The 15,870-nt window shown below is 34.8% G+C and overlaps 2 protein-coding genes across 3 annotated transcripts; one reads left to right on the plus strand and one right to left on the minus strand.

Annotated features, from left to right (window-relative positions):
• Positions 1–551: 551 nt before the first annotated feature.
• On the minus strand, positions 552–7,869 carry LOC135583923 (ubiquitin-conjugating enzyme E2 2-like). Of its 2 annotated transcripts, none has more exons than XM_065096679.1 (6): positions 7,543–7,869; positions 6,494–6,627; positions 6,379–6,404; positions 4,556–4,645; positions 3,281–3,369; positions 552–874 (listed from the first exon to the last, which is right to left on the minus strand). In XM_065096679.1, exons 2-6 carry the CDS (start codon positions 6,616–6,618, stop codon positions 746–748), a joined length of 459 nt encoding a protein of 152 aa, XP_064952751.1. In that variant the 5' UTR covers positions 6,619–6,627; positions 7,543–7,869; the 3' UTR covers positions 552–745. The 2 variants fall into 2 exon arrangements, with proteins under 2 accessions (XP_064952751.1, XP_009388545.1); XM_009390270.3 differs by having other exon boundaries at positions 6,494–6,623; positions 7,543–7,783.
• Positions 7,870–13,187: 5,318 nt separating this feature from the next.
• On the plus strand, positions 13,188–14,878 carry LOC103975336 (embryogenesis-like protein). Its single transcript, XM_065096680.1, has 2 exons — positions 13,188–13,710; positions 14,650–14,878. Exon 1 carries the CDS (start codon positions 13,259–13,261, stop codon positions 13,700–13,702), a length of 444 nt encoding a protein of 147 aa, XP_064952752.1. The 5' UTR covers positions 13,188–13,258; the 3' UTR covers positions 13,703–13,710; positions 14,650–14,878.
• The last annotated feature ends 992 nt before the right edge of the window (positions 14,879–15,870 follow it).

Here is a 15,870-nt window from a genome sequence, read left to right on the forward strand (position 1 = left end):
AGCATCCATATGGTATTACTGTTTGGTGTATTGTCATTTTCACGTCGTCTTCTATTTTATATAGTGATATCAGAATATATAGGTTCTTACATCATTTCCTACGAGTACTGTATCGATTTGTTTGGCTGTTGATCAATATTATTTCACTGTCTACCTCTGTCTGAAGCTCGTGGATTCTCTGCCATGAGTTCGGATGGAGGGCGACGCCATCGGCGTCGATTTGGTTAGTTTAGGACTCTCGGAAATAGAAGTGCTCTCCATAACGAATCTAAACTCTCAGATACCAGAGATCATCAATTTAATAGCGACAGCAAGGTACTCATTGTTCGGACTTTGATTGATTAACCGATAGAAAGCTATAAAAAAAGTATAAAAATACATTAATCAACCAGTAGATAGAAAGCTATAAAAAAAGTATAAAAATACATTAATCAACCAGTAGAAACAGAACAACGGAGAACCCGTCCAACATAGATCTTGCTTCAAAAAAGTTCAAGTAAAACCATCTAATGAAATCAACAAGGCTCAACAGAACAAGCAAACCAGCAAGGTGAAAATGTGTATGATTAGAAGCAAGCTAGATATGAGTAAGTCAACAGCAAGCAAAAGAAACCGAATGGATGGTTCGTGTTGGATTACAATGTTTCAGGCACAAAGGCAAACCATTTTACTAGAGACAGCAACATACAACTGCAGGATAAAGCAAGCACCATTTCTCTCCCCGTGTGTGTGATGCACTCTGTCATTAATCCGCTGTCCAGCTCTGTTCGACGATCTCACGCAGTTTTCTGTTGTACTCACGCTTGTTCTCACTGAACATCCGTGCAGCCTCAGAATTTGCAGGCGAGTTGGGATTAGGATCACAGAGCAAAGACTGCACCAAAAATTTGGTTCTACTGTTAGCAGATGATTGATCCCTTTGTCAGCTTCGATAGATAAGTGATAAAAGTATTGACCCAGAGGTTGTTGTAACATATGCTTCCATACAGAGTGATCATCAAATCGTCATAACTACACAGGTACAATGCATATACTCACCAACAAAAGTGTAAACATCCACCAATCCATTTTGAAAAAAAAAATAAAATTTGTTATTTATTGTCTGCAAATTTAGCTGATAAGATGCAAACATGACCCCCTATAGAAAAAATATGAATGCTACAGCCATCCCTGTATCCTTAAGAATATAAACTTGTTCACAGATGTTGCACACTGCAAATAAACCCTAAGATCATTCCAGTAAGCCATTTACAAGAACAAGGATGTAGAAACAAAACTATGCATGAATTATATCTATATGTAATCTATGAGCTATGAATGTTGATCTAATCAAATATTGTAAACTTATGAATTATCCCAATCCAAGTTGAGTATTTATGAACTTCATTGCTGATAATCCTGATATGAAATGCTGATTTATGACTCAGAAAAGAGTTTATTTAACATTATTATCCTATATCTGTTTGACATCAGCTATCCTATATCCCAATCCAAGTTGAGTATTTACGAACTTCATTGCTGATAATCCTGATATGAAATGCTAATTTACGACTCAGAAAAGAGTTTATTTAACATTATTATCCTATATCTGTTTGACATCAGCTATCCCAATCGCCAGCTGCTCAGCATTCTAAAGCAAGTACCACATCCTCATATGACTAGTCTTTGATGGACCTTAGATAACCCAAGTTATCATCTACTAAGATAACTATAATTATTAGCTCAGTTAGACTACTTGTGATGAGTCAAAGTTGTCAAATGCCTCGGTGGTCCTAGGCGGAGATGGAAATCTTAACAACCACTGTTTCATATTGAAACTTAAACTACAATCGTGAGACTCCTTCAGTGTTTGCTAAAAGGTGTTTTTACGGAAGATACTATGTTCACAGTAAAAAGATTTGATTCATCTTATTGTTTACCGAAAAAAGCCTAAAACAACTATTACAAACAACTTGATAAAGAAAACCTTTTGCTATTGTTCCAATGTTCGAATTGAAAAACATTCCCAATCTTTAGTCAAATCCTATTACCCTCCAGTAACAACTATTTGTAACAAACAACCGTTTTAGAGAGAAAAAAGCAGGCCTTGGGAGTTTTAAGTAGCTTCCTATGCACTATCACGGTGTTCTGCTGTTGTTTGGGTGGATACTTAAGTGAGGTGCCAAGGCCCTAAGCAGCCTAGGTGACATCCATAATAATATTTTAAGAGAAACACAGGATTCAAAACAACTAAGCTCATAGAAGTTGTGACATAAAAGCCAAGCCTTACAGATATGATTGGAAAACTTCCAACATATTTTTTCATTCCACCCAAGAAAGCACACCACCCAAGATATTTACCAGTACTGTTAACTTTACAAAATCTACCAATTTAGAAACAGGTTTGGCAAACGTATAACCAAAATCGCAAGGCCTAGACCTTGAACTCTTTTCTCCCTCTTCTTTCTTCGTCTTTCTCATCAACTTTGATATTTTCATATTTATCTGAGACCATTATCCATCAACCCTCCCAAACAAGCCTCATCTGAGCCCATCACCAAACTTCCCCACCAAGCCAGCACCACTCATGCTAATGCTACCACATCAAAAAAACTCTTCCTCTCCTTTTCTCATTGCCCCGTTTTTCCTAGGTTTGGCATTTTTTCCAATTTTTTCCTCCACTTTACCATAATTGAGGATACAAAAACAAAATCCACCTAGTAGAACCAAGCTCAACGAGTCTAATCTGCCACAGAAGTCTGACCTCAAAAGTAAGATGGTAGATATTGACTGCCTAACCCAAATAAATGCCATATAAGATGGAAAAATAAGATCAACTGAAATTCAGAGGATCTCCCTCATGTTACAAATCTGCAGTTATATTTCCAAGACTCCACCAATCAGATGTAAAAAAAAAAATTGATACACTCGACCTGTTTATAACATCCAGTCACCATATACTAACAAGATCATTTATTGTGAAAACCTCAAGGCCCTTCACATTGTTAGACAAAAAGTATGAGCTTGTATACATAAATGAAATTGTCCAAGTCCCTACTGTTAAAATCAGCAGAAAAAAATTCCTGAACAAACATAAAAATTGCTGAGCAGTTGGCACACTTATTTATTCCAGTTCACATAAATGATAAATTAAGGATGTCAAACACTAAATATATTTTGCATTTCAAAGCACGACAACAGGGAGAGAAGGGTCATCAAACTAACAAAGTTTTAAGAAAAGCTCAACAAGAATATAGGAGAAACTTTTGTGTATGATTAAGAAAATAATGGATCCTAATACCTGGATAGAAGTAAGAATGGCAGCTACATCATATATTGGGCTCCATTGGTTCTGCAAAATATCCAAGCATATACTTCCATCTGCGTAAACTGAATAATTCATTCAAAAGCATTAGGATTAGTCTAAAGAATATTAAACACTCAATATATAACAACATTAATTTAAACTTCCCAGGATCACAACCAGTAAATTCAGCAAATAAAGGACAACCTCTGTGATGGAAAATAACTCCACATTCAAACAACTCTACAACAAATTGGCAATGAGGTATTAACATAAAAATTAACCCCTTGATCAGTTGAACTCTAAATGAGGCATTTCCCACCGTTAAGCTGTCAGCAACATCCCTAGTTAAATAAAAGGGCAGGAAGATCATATTTCATTGTTTATACTAAAGTTATCTTAGGTCTCCCACTACCTCTAATCACACCATTAATCCTAATAGACTAACTTGTCTAAATAGATTAAGCCTTCTTTGTACGTGTTCACATCACCATAAAAGATTTTTCCTCGTTTTACCCTCTCTTAGTAGCTCAGGAATTAAAAATATTTTTTATTTTATTTTTATAGTAACCCCATATATCCACATTAAGATTCATATTTTGACTATATTAACTTTTTTGCACAAGTTTCATAATTGCATGACACAATGATCAATAAAGCATGGTTGCCTTACAGCTCTCAAAAATATAAAGAAAGAGAACTACTAATTTGAAAAGGGAAAAAACGACCATCCTATTGCTCCTCTCCACTCTAACAATCTCAATTTTACTTCATAAACAATATCTTCAACAATCTCTCGACTTTATTGAGTAATAGTAGCAAGATATCCAAAATTTATTCATAAGAACTTCTTGTTCATCTATCTCAACTACTCTCCTACTTAAACTAAAACTTTTAATGTCTGGCAATAATATCCATATCTCAAGTCTAACTGAACTCTCATCAGCTAAGACAAAATCATAACCAAATAACATATACCATAAAACTCTATCCTATATATGACTAGTGAGCTCATCCATTATCTATGTGCAAGGAGACATAATATCTCCTGTTGTTTAGTGACAATATCACCCAGTCCAAGAACCATCTCTTGTTGTTTAGTGACAATATCATGTACTATGTTTGTCTTGGCATTCAACTTACATGTGTAAATAACAATTTCTAACACAGGTAGTAGTCATCAGGCCTTGCAGAATAAAGCACAACCAGAGAAGAAGAAGAACATATATATAGACATTCATGAAAGAAAAAGGAACCAGTATCTTCACTTACTATTAGGATGAAACATTCGAGAAACAAATCGTACAGTTGGCGGCTTATTTGGATAATCCTCTGTAAATTGAAGTGTCAACTTAAACGTTCCTGGTCAGATGAAATATTTCAAGCTCAGAGAACGCAGAAACAATATCAACTGCTGATAAACTTATGGAAGCAGGTATATAATACAAAATTTGCAGACAGAAAATGAAATAAGTTAAAGCAACACATACAAACATAGATTTGCACAAAAAATAGTAGTTCAGACAATGAAAGATCTTACCACTCTGGAAACTTGAACAGAATTATGATTAAAAGATTAGATATCAAAATCTCATAATATTCAAATAAGCGTAATATAATATTTTGCTAGATAAAATTTCAGGCTTAAGAATGAATACAGATGCAAGCTGAAAAGGTTAACTTGGTAGACTACTGCAGATTCTCTTTCTACATGATCTAACAGTATGACTGGCTCTAGATAATACACAATATGGTAGACATATTCTAAGATCAAACATACTAATTTTCTTTTAGTGGACAACATACTACTTCATGTTTTGTTGCATAAGCCACAAGAAACCCCAGAAAGAACCAGATCCTAATTAATTAAATGAGCAAGCAATAGGATGATGGTAGGGAGAAAAAACACAAGTTGTTGAACAAGGCATTTGAGCATAACTTACACTATAAGAAAATAAAATCTCCTCTCCCCAATTTAAAACATAATATGGACTTAAAACCAGTCAAATAGAAGAAGGATGATAGGACTGCATTCCTTTTTTTCCCTTTGGTATGCCAATAACCAATATTCTTGATGCACTTACCACTATGTCTCATTATGCAAACAAATAAACTTCAATCATCTAAAATTGATGCTATATGTTTCCTCTTCTAATTCCATAATAATCATCATACTTATTCTGTAACAAATGCTAGGATTGTTGGGAGAATATGTTGTCTGTGATGCAAGATAGCTCACGAAAAAAATGAGCAATTACAAATATTGACAAAATTTATTTTGAAACAAAAGGATATCAACTAAAGCCACATAATAGGTTTTATTTTTTTTTAATACCAGAAACGCATGAATGAAAGCTAATAAAAAAATTTCAATCTAAATTCCAATTTTAAGCATTGAAAAAAGGCATCATATTTAGCTGCCTAGTATCTTGGTTGACCATTCTAAGTGCCTAGCAATTTAGATACCTGGTAATTCCCAAGATTTCATACCAAGTTCTTTCATGTCCAGCAAAGAATAACATCCTAGGCTTCAAGGATAATCCCTAAATATGACTTTGGTTTAAAAAGACCATTTCACATTACAATCTTCATATTAAAATTCATGACCTTTCGTTTGCATACATAATGCCATAATAAAAAAATAAAGAAGACAATTTCCATTATACAAGCTGACAACAATTAGATTATTAAAACTTCTCACTGTAATAGATGTTATAACTTATAACACAATTTGTTAAGCTATTGAGATTGTTCGATCTTAGAGAAAACCTTTATAATTTTGCACTGAAGAAGCTTTCTCTTGGTTTCCCTAGAGTATATACTATGATATAATACCAGCATGGATACAATTAAACACGCTTAATAAAATATGAATACAAATGAACAACTACACAATTTATTAATTATATCGGTCCATGGAACATGACAAAGTGTAACAGCTAAATATCAAACTTCTGGACAAGTGAAACTAACTTAGCAAAAAGCAAAAAATGGGAAACATATGTGGTGATGAGGTACAGGGGTCATCTGCATAATAGAAAATCAGTAAGATGTTCCAACTCCTTAGGCAGACACTACAGCACCAGAAAACCTACCTCCATCCCAAGGTGTGTCATCCGGGCTGCAGTTAAAAACCAAGAAAAAGGTTTCAGTAAAATAAACCCATAATTAGCAAGGAAAACCACAGTAAATTATTCTTTCCAAACATACCCAAATATTACAGCATTCCATAGCATGATGTTGTTGTCATGAGGAGCACCACTGATACCTGCAGGAGGGTCCTGCTGCAAACGCTTGAAGTCCCTCATAAGCCTCTTCCTTGCTGGTGTCGACATCCTCGCTACCTAGATGAAAGAAATTTTCATGTTCCATACACTGTCAATATATAATTCACAAGAATCCCATTTCTATTCAGGTCTACTTTTAATAGAAAGAAAAGGTTATAGGCTTTTCTATTCAAGAATCTCATTTCCATTTCTATTCCCAAACACCTATCTCCCAAAGTTGAACATCGGCATTTTGACTCCCATCTTACACAAACTTCACAATTTCCCCATCCTACCCTCTATGCGGCTATAGGCTAGAATCATTAACTGGTCTTGTATTTGACTTGGCCCCCCCCTCCTCAAAATGAATTGGAGATATCAATTCATTTATCAAGACTGGTTAACCATACGTTTTGGGTACTGGTGCTCTTCAAGAAAAAAAAATGGATAGAAACCACGTTTTATTTATCTAGAGAGTATATTTCATGTTGATATATACTAGATAAAGCAACGAATGCATGACGATCTTTTCGTGACAACTTGAACAGAGAACTGCATCATATTTCACATGCAAACGAGAAAAAGATCACAAGAGCAAGAATTCATTGAATCCAATTAGAATTTGCATGTTACCCCCTTCAATACCCCCACACACAATCACGAAAAGCAAAAAAGGACCTCTTTTTGGCCAATACATTAACCTATATATCAAAAAAACATATATCAGACCCAAGTTTAATTAACAAAGCGGACTAATTCCATAAGATCATCCAAGGCTTCTACACGTACAAGTCTCAGAAATCAACCAATACTTCCTACCATAATAGCAAAAGAGGAAGACAAAGCGAAATTAGGGTTTTCCGCAACAAAATATATCAATTGATGTTTTCCGCACAAGATCAATTCCACCACCAAATCGCATCGGTAAGAAACGATACCAAACAAAACAAATACGAGATCGACAGAGGACGCGAATCGAACGGATTGCTCTACCTGTGACCCAGCCGCGACTGCGAGAGACGGAATTCTCTCGGGACGCAGCCGCCCCGTCTAAGAAACAATAGCTAATTTGGCGTCGCCCTGTTGCCCGATCGACTCCTCCTCCGCCCTCGATCTCAGTCACGAAAGCAACGTGAAGAAGAAACCTTCGATTATTCGGGAACGACGAAGAGCAAGATGAAGAGGCGAATCGCAACGAAGAGAGAAGAATTCGCACGGTACATCCGGAGCGAAGCGAAGAGGGCTTTTTATTGAGAGCGTTGATTGGCACCGCGAGTTAACTCGCGACTTAGACCCAGTCGGCTCGTTTCAAAATGTGTGCCATTTCCTCTTGTCGTTTCCTTCCTAGTGTGGTATATATATATATATATATATATATATATATATATATATATATATATATATCCTAAGTCAGTCGATAGTATAGAATAATATTATCAGCACTATCAATGATAGTATCATCAATTTAAACGATATTACTGGGTGATGATGGTACTATCCAAAATTTAAATTTTATGATAATAATATTTTTTTTTTAAATTTATGGCTCATGTAAAAAGTTATGATAATAATATGCTCAAAATTCAGATTTTATGATGATAATATATTTCTAAATTTATGACTTATGTCAAAAGTGACTTATTTGTGATTTAGTATTTATTCTCTTTATTTATAATTTTTACTTGATTAATCGAGTTTCTAAACTATATTATTTTCTCTATCGAATTTTAAAATTGATCAATAGCATTAATTCATCTATCTTTTTTCTAGTGTTATTAAGATTCGAACGATCGGTATCAAAGCAAAATTTTCTCCTTTAGATTAACACCTAAGAAAAAAATAATGATATTTTTAAGCAATTAAGAGATACTATATCACAAGTCCTTTCATGTTCAATAAGATAAATTACACCTATTGAAAAAATATGAATGCAAATTTTTTTTGCTTTCTATCGATTATGATTTATGGAATATTATTGAATTTAGTTTTCAACTTGTAGATATTTTTACTAAGCCTCTAAGTAAAATTCAATTTGATTTTTTTAGAAGAGAATTAAACATGTTGAATCTTTCAAATATATGATTAAATACCTTTTATTATTTGTTCTCCTATCATATTATTTTTTTTGCTAATGATTTTGGGGGAGATTTATCCAAATTAATTATGATCTTTCTCTTGATTTATTGATATTCATAATTTGAGATTTGTTTTATGACTCTTTCGTATTTATGTCTTATATATTTTGTTTTATTTTTTATGACAAAGAGAGAAAAATAGTAACTTATATTTTCTTTATTGTCCATCAAGGAAAGAAGCAGTAATTCATACCTAACTTATGTATTGAACAAAAAGAATTATAATGCTTGTATAACTTTTAAACTATGCATTAAATCTTGATAATGATTAAATATTATTTTTTAAAACTTAAATTTTGATTATATTTTTGGGCTTATAATGATAATATCAACAAAATCAAATTTCTTTTAACTTGAATTCAAGATTAGTATTGAATTGATATATGTTATTATTTTTTAGTTCAAGTTCATCTACCTTTTTTAAGATGACATATACACACATGAGAAGTCTTGTTAAAGCCATACCATTAATCAATTATTATCATCAAAATGAAAAGACGATTAAATCTTAGATTTTGATAAAAAATTAATTGATAAATTATTAGATGAATATAATTTTGAGATAAGTGATTTAATAAATATTTTAATAATACACTCGAACCACCTAAGAGACAAATGTTGAGTTGAAGGATTGTTTGATATGCTAAAGGGTGAAATTTATGCTAGAGGTTTGAACATCGTGTTAGAAGGAATGAATCTTATATTAGAAGATCGGACGTTGTGACAAAAACGATGTGTTGAAAGGAGCAAGCGATATGCTGAGTGATAAGATAATGTGTCGAAGGTTCGTATAAAGAGTCATAAGATCAAAAAAACATGTCAAAAGCTTTAATGTTACACCGAATAAATTTATTGAGTTAAGATTCAAGTGTTTTCGGTCAATTTGAGTCATTTTTGTACTAATTTTGAGCCCAAGATTATAGTTACCTTTAGGTAAGAATTGGACTTGTTAGAAGATCAACCAAGTTACCTATACTAGGTCTGGATGATGGTCCTACTAGGCTTAGGCGATAGTATTGTTTAAGTCAATCAACAACACAAAAAGATATTATCAATATTATTGGCAATAGTACTATCAGTTTAGGTGGTAGTACCACCTAGGTTGATAGCGATACCATCTAAATTTTAAATTTTATGATAATAGTACTCCCATAGTCTATCTAGATTTATGATTTATATCAAAAGTTATGACAATAGTACCAAGTGTCAACGGTAATGCCACATGTACCTTGAAATTTTAAGGATTTAAAATTTTAGCTATATTTTTAAAGTCTTTTGGGCCTATAAATACCTTATTAAAGCTTGATTAATGGAGTATCCATTCCTAAGATAACGAGGTATACTCTCATTTTGAGCATAGTTTGAATCTCCTCTATCTTGAGCTTAGTTGTAATACTAAGTTGAGGTAAATGGTCTTTTGTAAAAAGTGAGTGCGAAGGTAATCTCTTAAACTTGAAAAAAAAAATTGTAAGAAGGATAGTTGATCTATGCTCATTGAAAAGAAAATTGATAGTGAAAGATAATAATCACTAGGAAAGAGAGATCGAGAGGGGATGAGAAGATTGAACCATTATAAATTAGTTTGTCTCTCATTACTTGTCTTTTACTTATGATTTAGTATTAGTATTTTCATTTTTCAAAACTTTTACTTAATCAATCAAGTTTTCAAAATATGTTTTTTCTCGATCAAGTTTTAAAATTGCTTTAAAATGCCATAGTAATAATTTACATTTCCTCTTAGTGCCATTAAGATCTCGACAAGCTAACCCCTCGCTTTGAGCCTATGGAATCATTAATCGAAGTAACTCTTGATAAAGCTCTAACTCGACCATATTATTAAGAGACAAGGCAGCGTTGCTTAAGCCATAACAAATATAACTTATCAGACTTCTTTCGAAGTAATATTAAAGTCTTTGTGTAGTCTCGAAAGACATCCTTGGAATCAACCCTAGCGTGGCCTAGCACCATTTGAACCTCTCACATTAGGCACACCCAATAAAGCAAAGGCATCAAAAGCTTATCCTTGACTGCTAGCAAGCCGTCGACAATAAGGTAGACAAGTTATGTGCTGGTTTTATCTCCAACATGCAATACCCCTTGTGGCTTGCCAATATTATATTCGTTAAAAAATCTAATAAAAATTGATTGATGTGTATTGACTATACCGATGTTAATAACGCATGTCCAAAGGATAGCTACCCCCTCCCTCGGATCAACTAACTAGTTGACGCCACCTCGGGTCATGAGTTGCTAACATTTATGGATACCTTCTCCGGTCATGAAAGCATATCTTGTTCATTATTGATCGAGGAACATATTGCTACCAAATCATATTTTTTTGAATGAAAATTATTGGGGAGTATGATAAACAAAATATTTAAGGACTAGATGTGGAGAAATATCGATGTCTATGTTGATAACATAATCGTGAAAAGCAAGACAACTAACACGCATTTGATCGACCTAGCAAAGACATTCCAAACATTTAAAAAAAATTAAATGAATCTCAACCCGACCAAATGCGTATTTTTAAAATTAACTCAGGGTAAATTTCTTGGTTTTATTATGCGTTAATGATGAATAAACACTAACCCTGAGAAGGTATAGGTCATATTAGAGATGCACCTACCTCGATCGATCAAAGAGGTCCAATAGTTGACGGATTAGCTAGTAGTCATCAATCGATTCTTCTCTCGGTCGAACAATAAATGTCTTCTTTTGTTTCTTATATTATAAAACTCGAAGGGCTTTATGTGGATGAAGGAGTGACAAGGTGCCTTTGATAAACTAAGGATCACATAGCATGGCTATCAAAACTCACCTCCTATATCTTGGGTGAAACTTTGAGCCTTACTTCGTTGCCACAAGCTTTATTGTTAGTTTGATCTTGATATGAGATGATGTGGGGATCCAAAGTCCTATATACTATATTAGTCATATCTTGAGCGAGCTCGAGATGTGATACTTGTCAATCGAGAAGCTAGAGAAAGATACACTTGTACTTTAAAGTGCATGTGATTAAGGTGATCACTGACTAACCCCTTCGATAGGTCCTCTCCTAAATAGATATGCCAGTTTAGTTACTCAGTTAGTAGAGCTGTGAGAGTTCGACAATGACATTGGCTAACTTTATTTCGAAGCACACCCCACCGCCATTCAAGAACACATATGTCCATCCCACATGGACATTGCTTGTCGATGGGTTGGCCACCTTGGGTGGAGGTGGTGCTAGACTTGTCATCAAATGCCTCAACAAGCTAGTCTATGAGCAAGCCATCTAGTTCGATTTTAAAATTTCTAATAATAAAACTAAGTACAAAGCACTCCTCTTGTGACTTTGGCTCATAAGAGAGTTATAAATTTATGAGTTGATGGTGTTTAATAATTTACAACTACTCATTAACCAAGTGAATATGAGCTTTGAAGCCCGAGATGTGACAATGACATAGTACCTTGAGGTGCAAAACTAACATCTAACTTCTACAAGCTCAATGTATTATAGGTATCTCACAAGGATAATTCTTAGGCTAAAGTACTTGTAAGGCTAGCCTCAACCTGAAAGATGACAAAGTGTAAGCCAATATATTGTCGACATAAATTATCAACACCTTTGAAGTTGCTTATACCGAGTAAGAACCTTATTGAATAAACGAGATCCTATGCTACAAGAGGGATGAGATGCTCCCAATTGACTCCTCCTTGACTCAGAAATCAAACACTATTAAGTATGGTACCATATGATTAACAATCGCTTCTATTGTAAGTCTTTCAACCAATACTCCATAGGTGCTTGACATCTTAGGAGACTGAGAGGGTCCTAGTCATCCATAAAGGTGTGTGTGGAGAGCACATCGACTGGATGACACTATGCTCACCTTTAGAATTCTTCTTGAGAGGTTCAACTGGATGACACTACGCAAGGATATCACAACTTACGCTCAAAGGTGCAATTAATACTAGAAATTCATGTAAAACCAACATCAACCAATAATCCCCCAAATCACAATCGATTACGTTTAACCCTTTGCCTAATAGAAAATAGACATCCTAAATCCTTTTGTACCAACTTTGGGCCGATGCAAATCCCTCGTTATTAGCATAGATAGCTCACAAAGTGGGTGGAGGCTAAGTGGGTCGAGCTCCTCCCTAAGGACTCAATTTGGTCTTTTAGTACAACTAGTTATTTGGTTAGACTCATGATCTACTCATTCTATCCTATAATTTGGCTGAGGAGCTCAGCATTATAAGCCCTCAGAGTTTAGTTGCGTGACTCAAGTGAAATATTAAAATTATTATTATTTGATAAAATAAAAATAAAAGAATATTAAAATTATTTTTTCATATATCATTTTCATACCAATCTAGTACATCATATTATATGTTATATTTTACATTAATATAACCGGCTATGAGTTATTTATTTTGTTTTTAGGATTATATAAATTTTAATACAATTTTTTTAAAATATATGACGCTAATAGAATCCTAATATAATGGGAAATCTTTCATCCCTTCTATCGCCTAACCCTTCAAATCCTCGACCAAGTCGGCTCCAATCGAATTGATCGTGAGCGATGCGGCGAAGCGCTCGGTTTCTGCTCCACAAATCCATCTCCGCCTTCTCCTCTCTTCCCGCGATCCTCACAAAACCTCCCACACCGGTCCCCCCTGGTCTCCCCTTCTCGTCCTTCCGCCTGATGCGATGCCCGCTCCCCCCGAGTCTTGGCCGCCATGGATTCGCCACCGGCGGAGGACCCCTTGACCACAGCAAGGAGGTGGATGAGATCAACCTGAAGTTCGCGGAGGCCCGGGAAGAGATCGAAGCGGCGATGGAGTCGAAGGAGACGATCTACTTCGATGAGGAGGCGGAGTGCGCCCGCGAGGCGGTGAAGACGGTGCTGGATATGTTCGAAGGGCTGCTGGCGAGGTTGCCTGAGAAGGAGCGGATGGCGCTGCAGAGATCGATGGGGCTGAAGATTGAGCAGTTGAAGGCGGAGCTCAAGCAGTTGGATGATTAGTTCTCGAGGTCGGTCTTCTTCGCATTCTGATTTCCGATATTTCTTGCTTCGAATTAATCTTTGATCAGTAAGCTTCTGATCTTGTCTCCACTTGTCTCGAGTTATCTGCCCGAAACATATCATGTTCCCTTTCCTGTTTGATAAGGAGGCATCATTCTTGAATGTTTAATGCCATTGGATGAAATGATGAAGGTTATCTTTTTCTTATAAGTATCCTTTTTCGTGTACATCCCAAACCTATGGCGTAGAGTTTATGTGTCGAAATCTTGGCAATGGACAGTTTGTGGGTGCAAGGTAAGGTATTCGGATTCAAAGAAGTTGTTTCCACAGTTTTTAGGTAGTCGCGGTTACTGATTTTGGGGAATTTGTAGGAATGTTTATAGAGTAAACTGTTGAGAATGCTTGATAATGAGGAAGGGAGGGGGGGGATGGAGACACCATTAGTATACATGCGTATATGTGTATATTGCCTAAGTTGGCAAAGACATCAAAATTTTATAAGAAAATTGATAGGTTGCCACAAACGAAGTTACTTTAATTTTCTTTTCGGTAGTCTTGTGAGCTAAGTAGGATGGATTGCAAGTAAAGGAGAACCACGAAAGGCAGTTGAAGATCCAATTTGACTTTCGATCGTTGAGGTGGGATATAATAGAATGCCTGATCATGTCAAATAATGAATTGCGAAGAACATGTGGAATACTATTTTTTAAAATGTAATTTCCAGATATATTTGGATTCTTAGGTTCTTAAAGCATTTTTGTGCTTTTCCAATTAAAAGTTGTATCCATATGTTTAATTCATCGTTCTGTTTAACCATTACTCTGATATGTTTGAGCTAGTGACCCATTGCAAGCTTTAGACCTATTTGGATATCATATATATGGTTGGTCAAAATGCACTTTAGGTCTCATGTCTTACTAATCTAAAGTTGAATTTCTTTCACTCAGATTCTGGAAGATCTATCATATAATTGCTGATACCCCATAAACACGAATTCTTTTGCGAGATTGGCCTTATGAGTCCATTCCTAGAGGATGCAGGGAGATTGTGCTCGAGTAGGTTGTGAAGTTGCATGATTCAAAATTTTAAGCTCCAAGGTTTATAAAAAGAAAATTTATGTTAATCTGTTGTATTGTTCTGGAAATATCAATATTGATAAGCATTTCTTGAACCTAATTTGTTGTTTTCCAAATCCATGCACGCTTGTGGAATGTGAGGATTTTGGTAGTTCTGAGCAATCTATGAGATGTTGCTGTCATGTGAATGCAACATCGTAGAATTAATTACAGAAATCTGAGTAATCTGACCTATTTATTTCTAGAGAAAATATCCTATCCTGATTAAACATATTCTTTAGATCTTCCATTGTTGCTTAAAATTCCTGTCTAGTTATATCAATATGATAGATCTTGAGGAGAGGCTTTTGCTTTGTTCACGAGCAATAAGGCTTTGTTTTACTTGAACATACTTCTAACAAAGGATTTTTACACATAGCTGTTCTCTTTTACTCTTATTTTGATTAATCATCTCGGTTGAATCTGGATAGTCCTAAATTGATGGTCAAAATTCTCTAGCATTCCAGTTTGGGATGATAATATAGCTATCTAATATAAACCAAGAAAATGAACATTGCCTCTTGTGCATTTAGGGATGACTAGTCTGGAAATAGATCTATGATTCAGTACCTGTCTTCCTTAAAACGAATATTAGATGCTGTCGAGATTATGTAGGTTAGAATATGACTAATTACATATTATCCCTTATAGTTAGATCTTTTTAGCATTCCGGTCATTAAACTTAAAAAATTTATATTAAAATTTTTATAATTATGAAAATAAAACATTTAGTTTCATTTACCATAACATCGTAGGTCTTATCGACAGAAGCACGAAAATGATAGGACAAAAGATAATTTTCACGTCCCAGTTACATTTTCAGTAGTGGCAGATGACATAGATGCATCTGCATCGACACTATTTAGATGCAGAAAGACGTTGCTCTATATTTGCATTGGTGCTGACGTAGTTGCTGAGTGATGTTAACGTAAATGCAAAGCAACGAAATGGTCACTCGACATCTACATTGGCATCAATGTAGATGTATCTATGTCATTCTCTTTCTCCTCTCCTTTTGCTTCACTTTTCGTCGTCACTCTCCCTCATCTATAA

This window comes from Musa acuminata, chromosome BXJ2-2 (assembly GCF_036884655.1).
Source record: "Musa acuminata AAA Group cultivar baxijiao chromosome BXJ2-2, Cavendish_Baxijiao_AAA, whole genome shotgun sequence".
Lineage (NCBI taxonomy): Eukaryota > Viridiplantae > Streptophyta > Magnoliopsida > Zingiberales > Musaceae > Musa > Musa acuminata.

Excerpts from the sequence above, each read along its gene's own strand:
- LOC135583923 (XM_065096679.1), bottom strand. The coding sequence starts at position 6,618 with ATGTCGACACCAGCAAGGAAGAGGCTTATGAGGGACTTCAAGCGTTTG. Across the intron at positions 6,405-6,493 it reads TGGAATGCTGTAATATTTGG|CCCGGATGACACACCTTGGG; the intron begins GTATGTTTGGAA and ends TTTTAACTGCAG. Across the intron at positions 875-3,280 it reads CCATTCTTACTTCTATCCAG|TCTTTGCTCTGTGATCCTAA; the intron begins GTATTAGGATCC and ends TTTTTGGTGCAG.
- LOC103975336 (XM_065096680.1), top strand. The coding sequence starts at position 13,259 with ATGCGGCGAAGCGCTCGGTTTCTGCTCCACAAATCCATCTCCGCCTTC.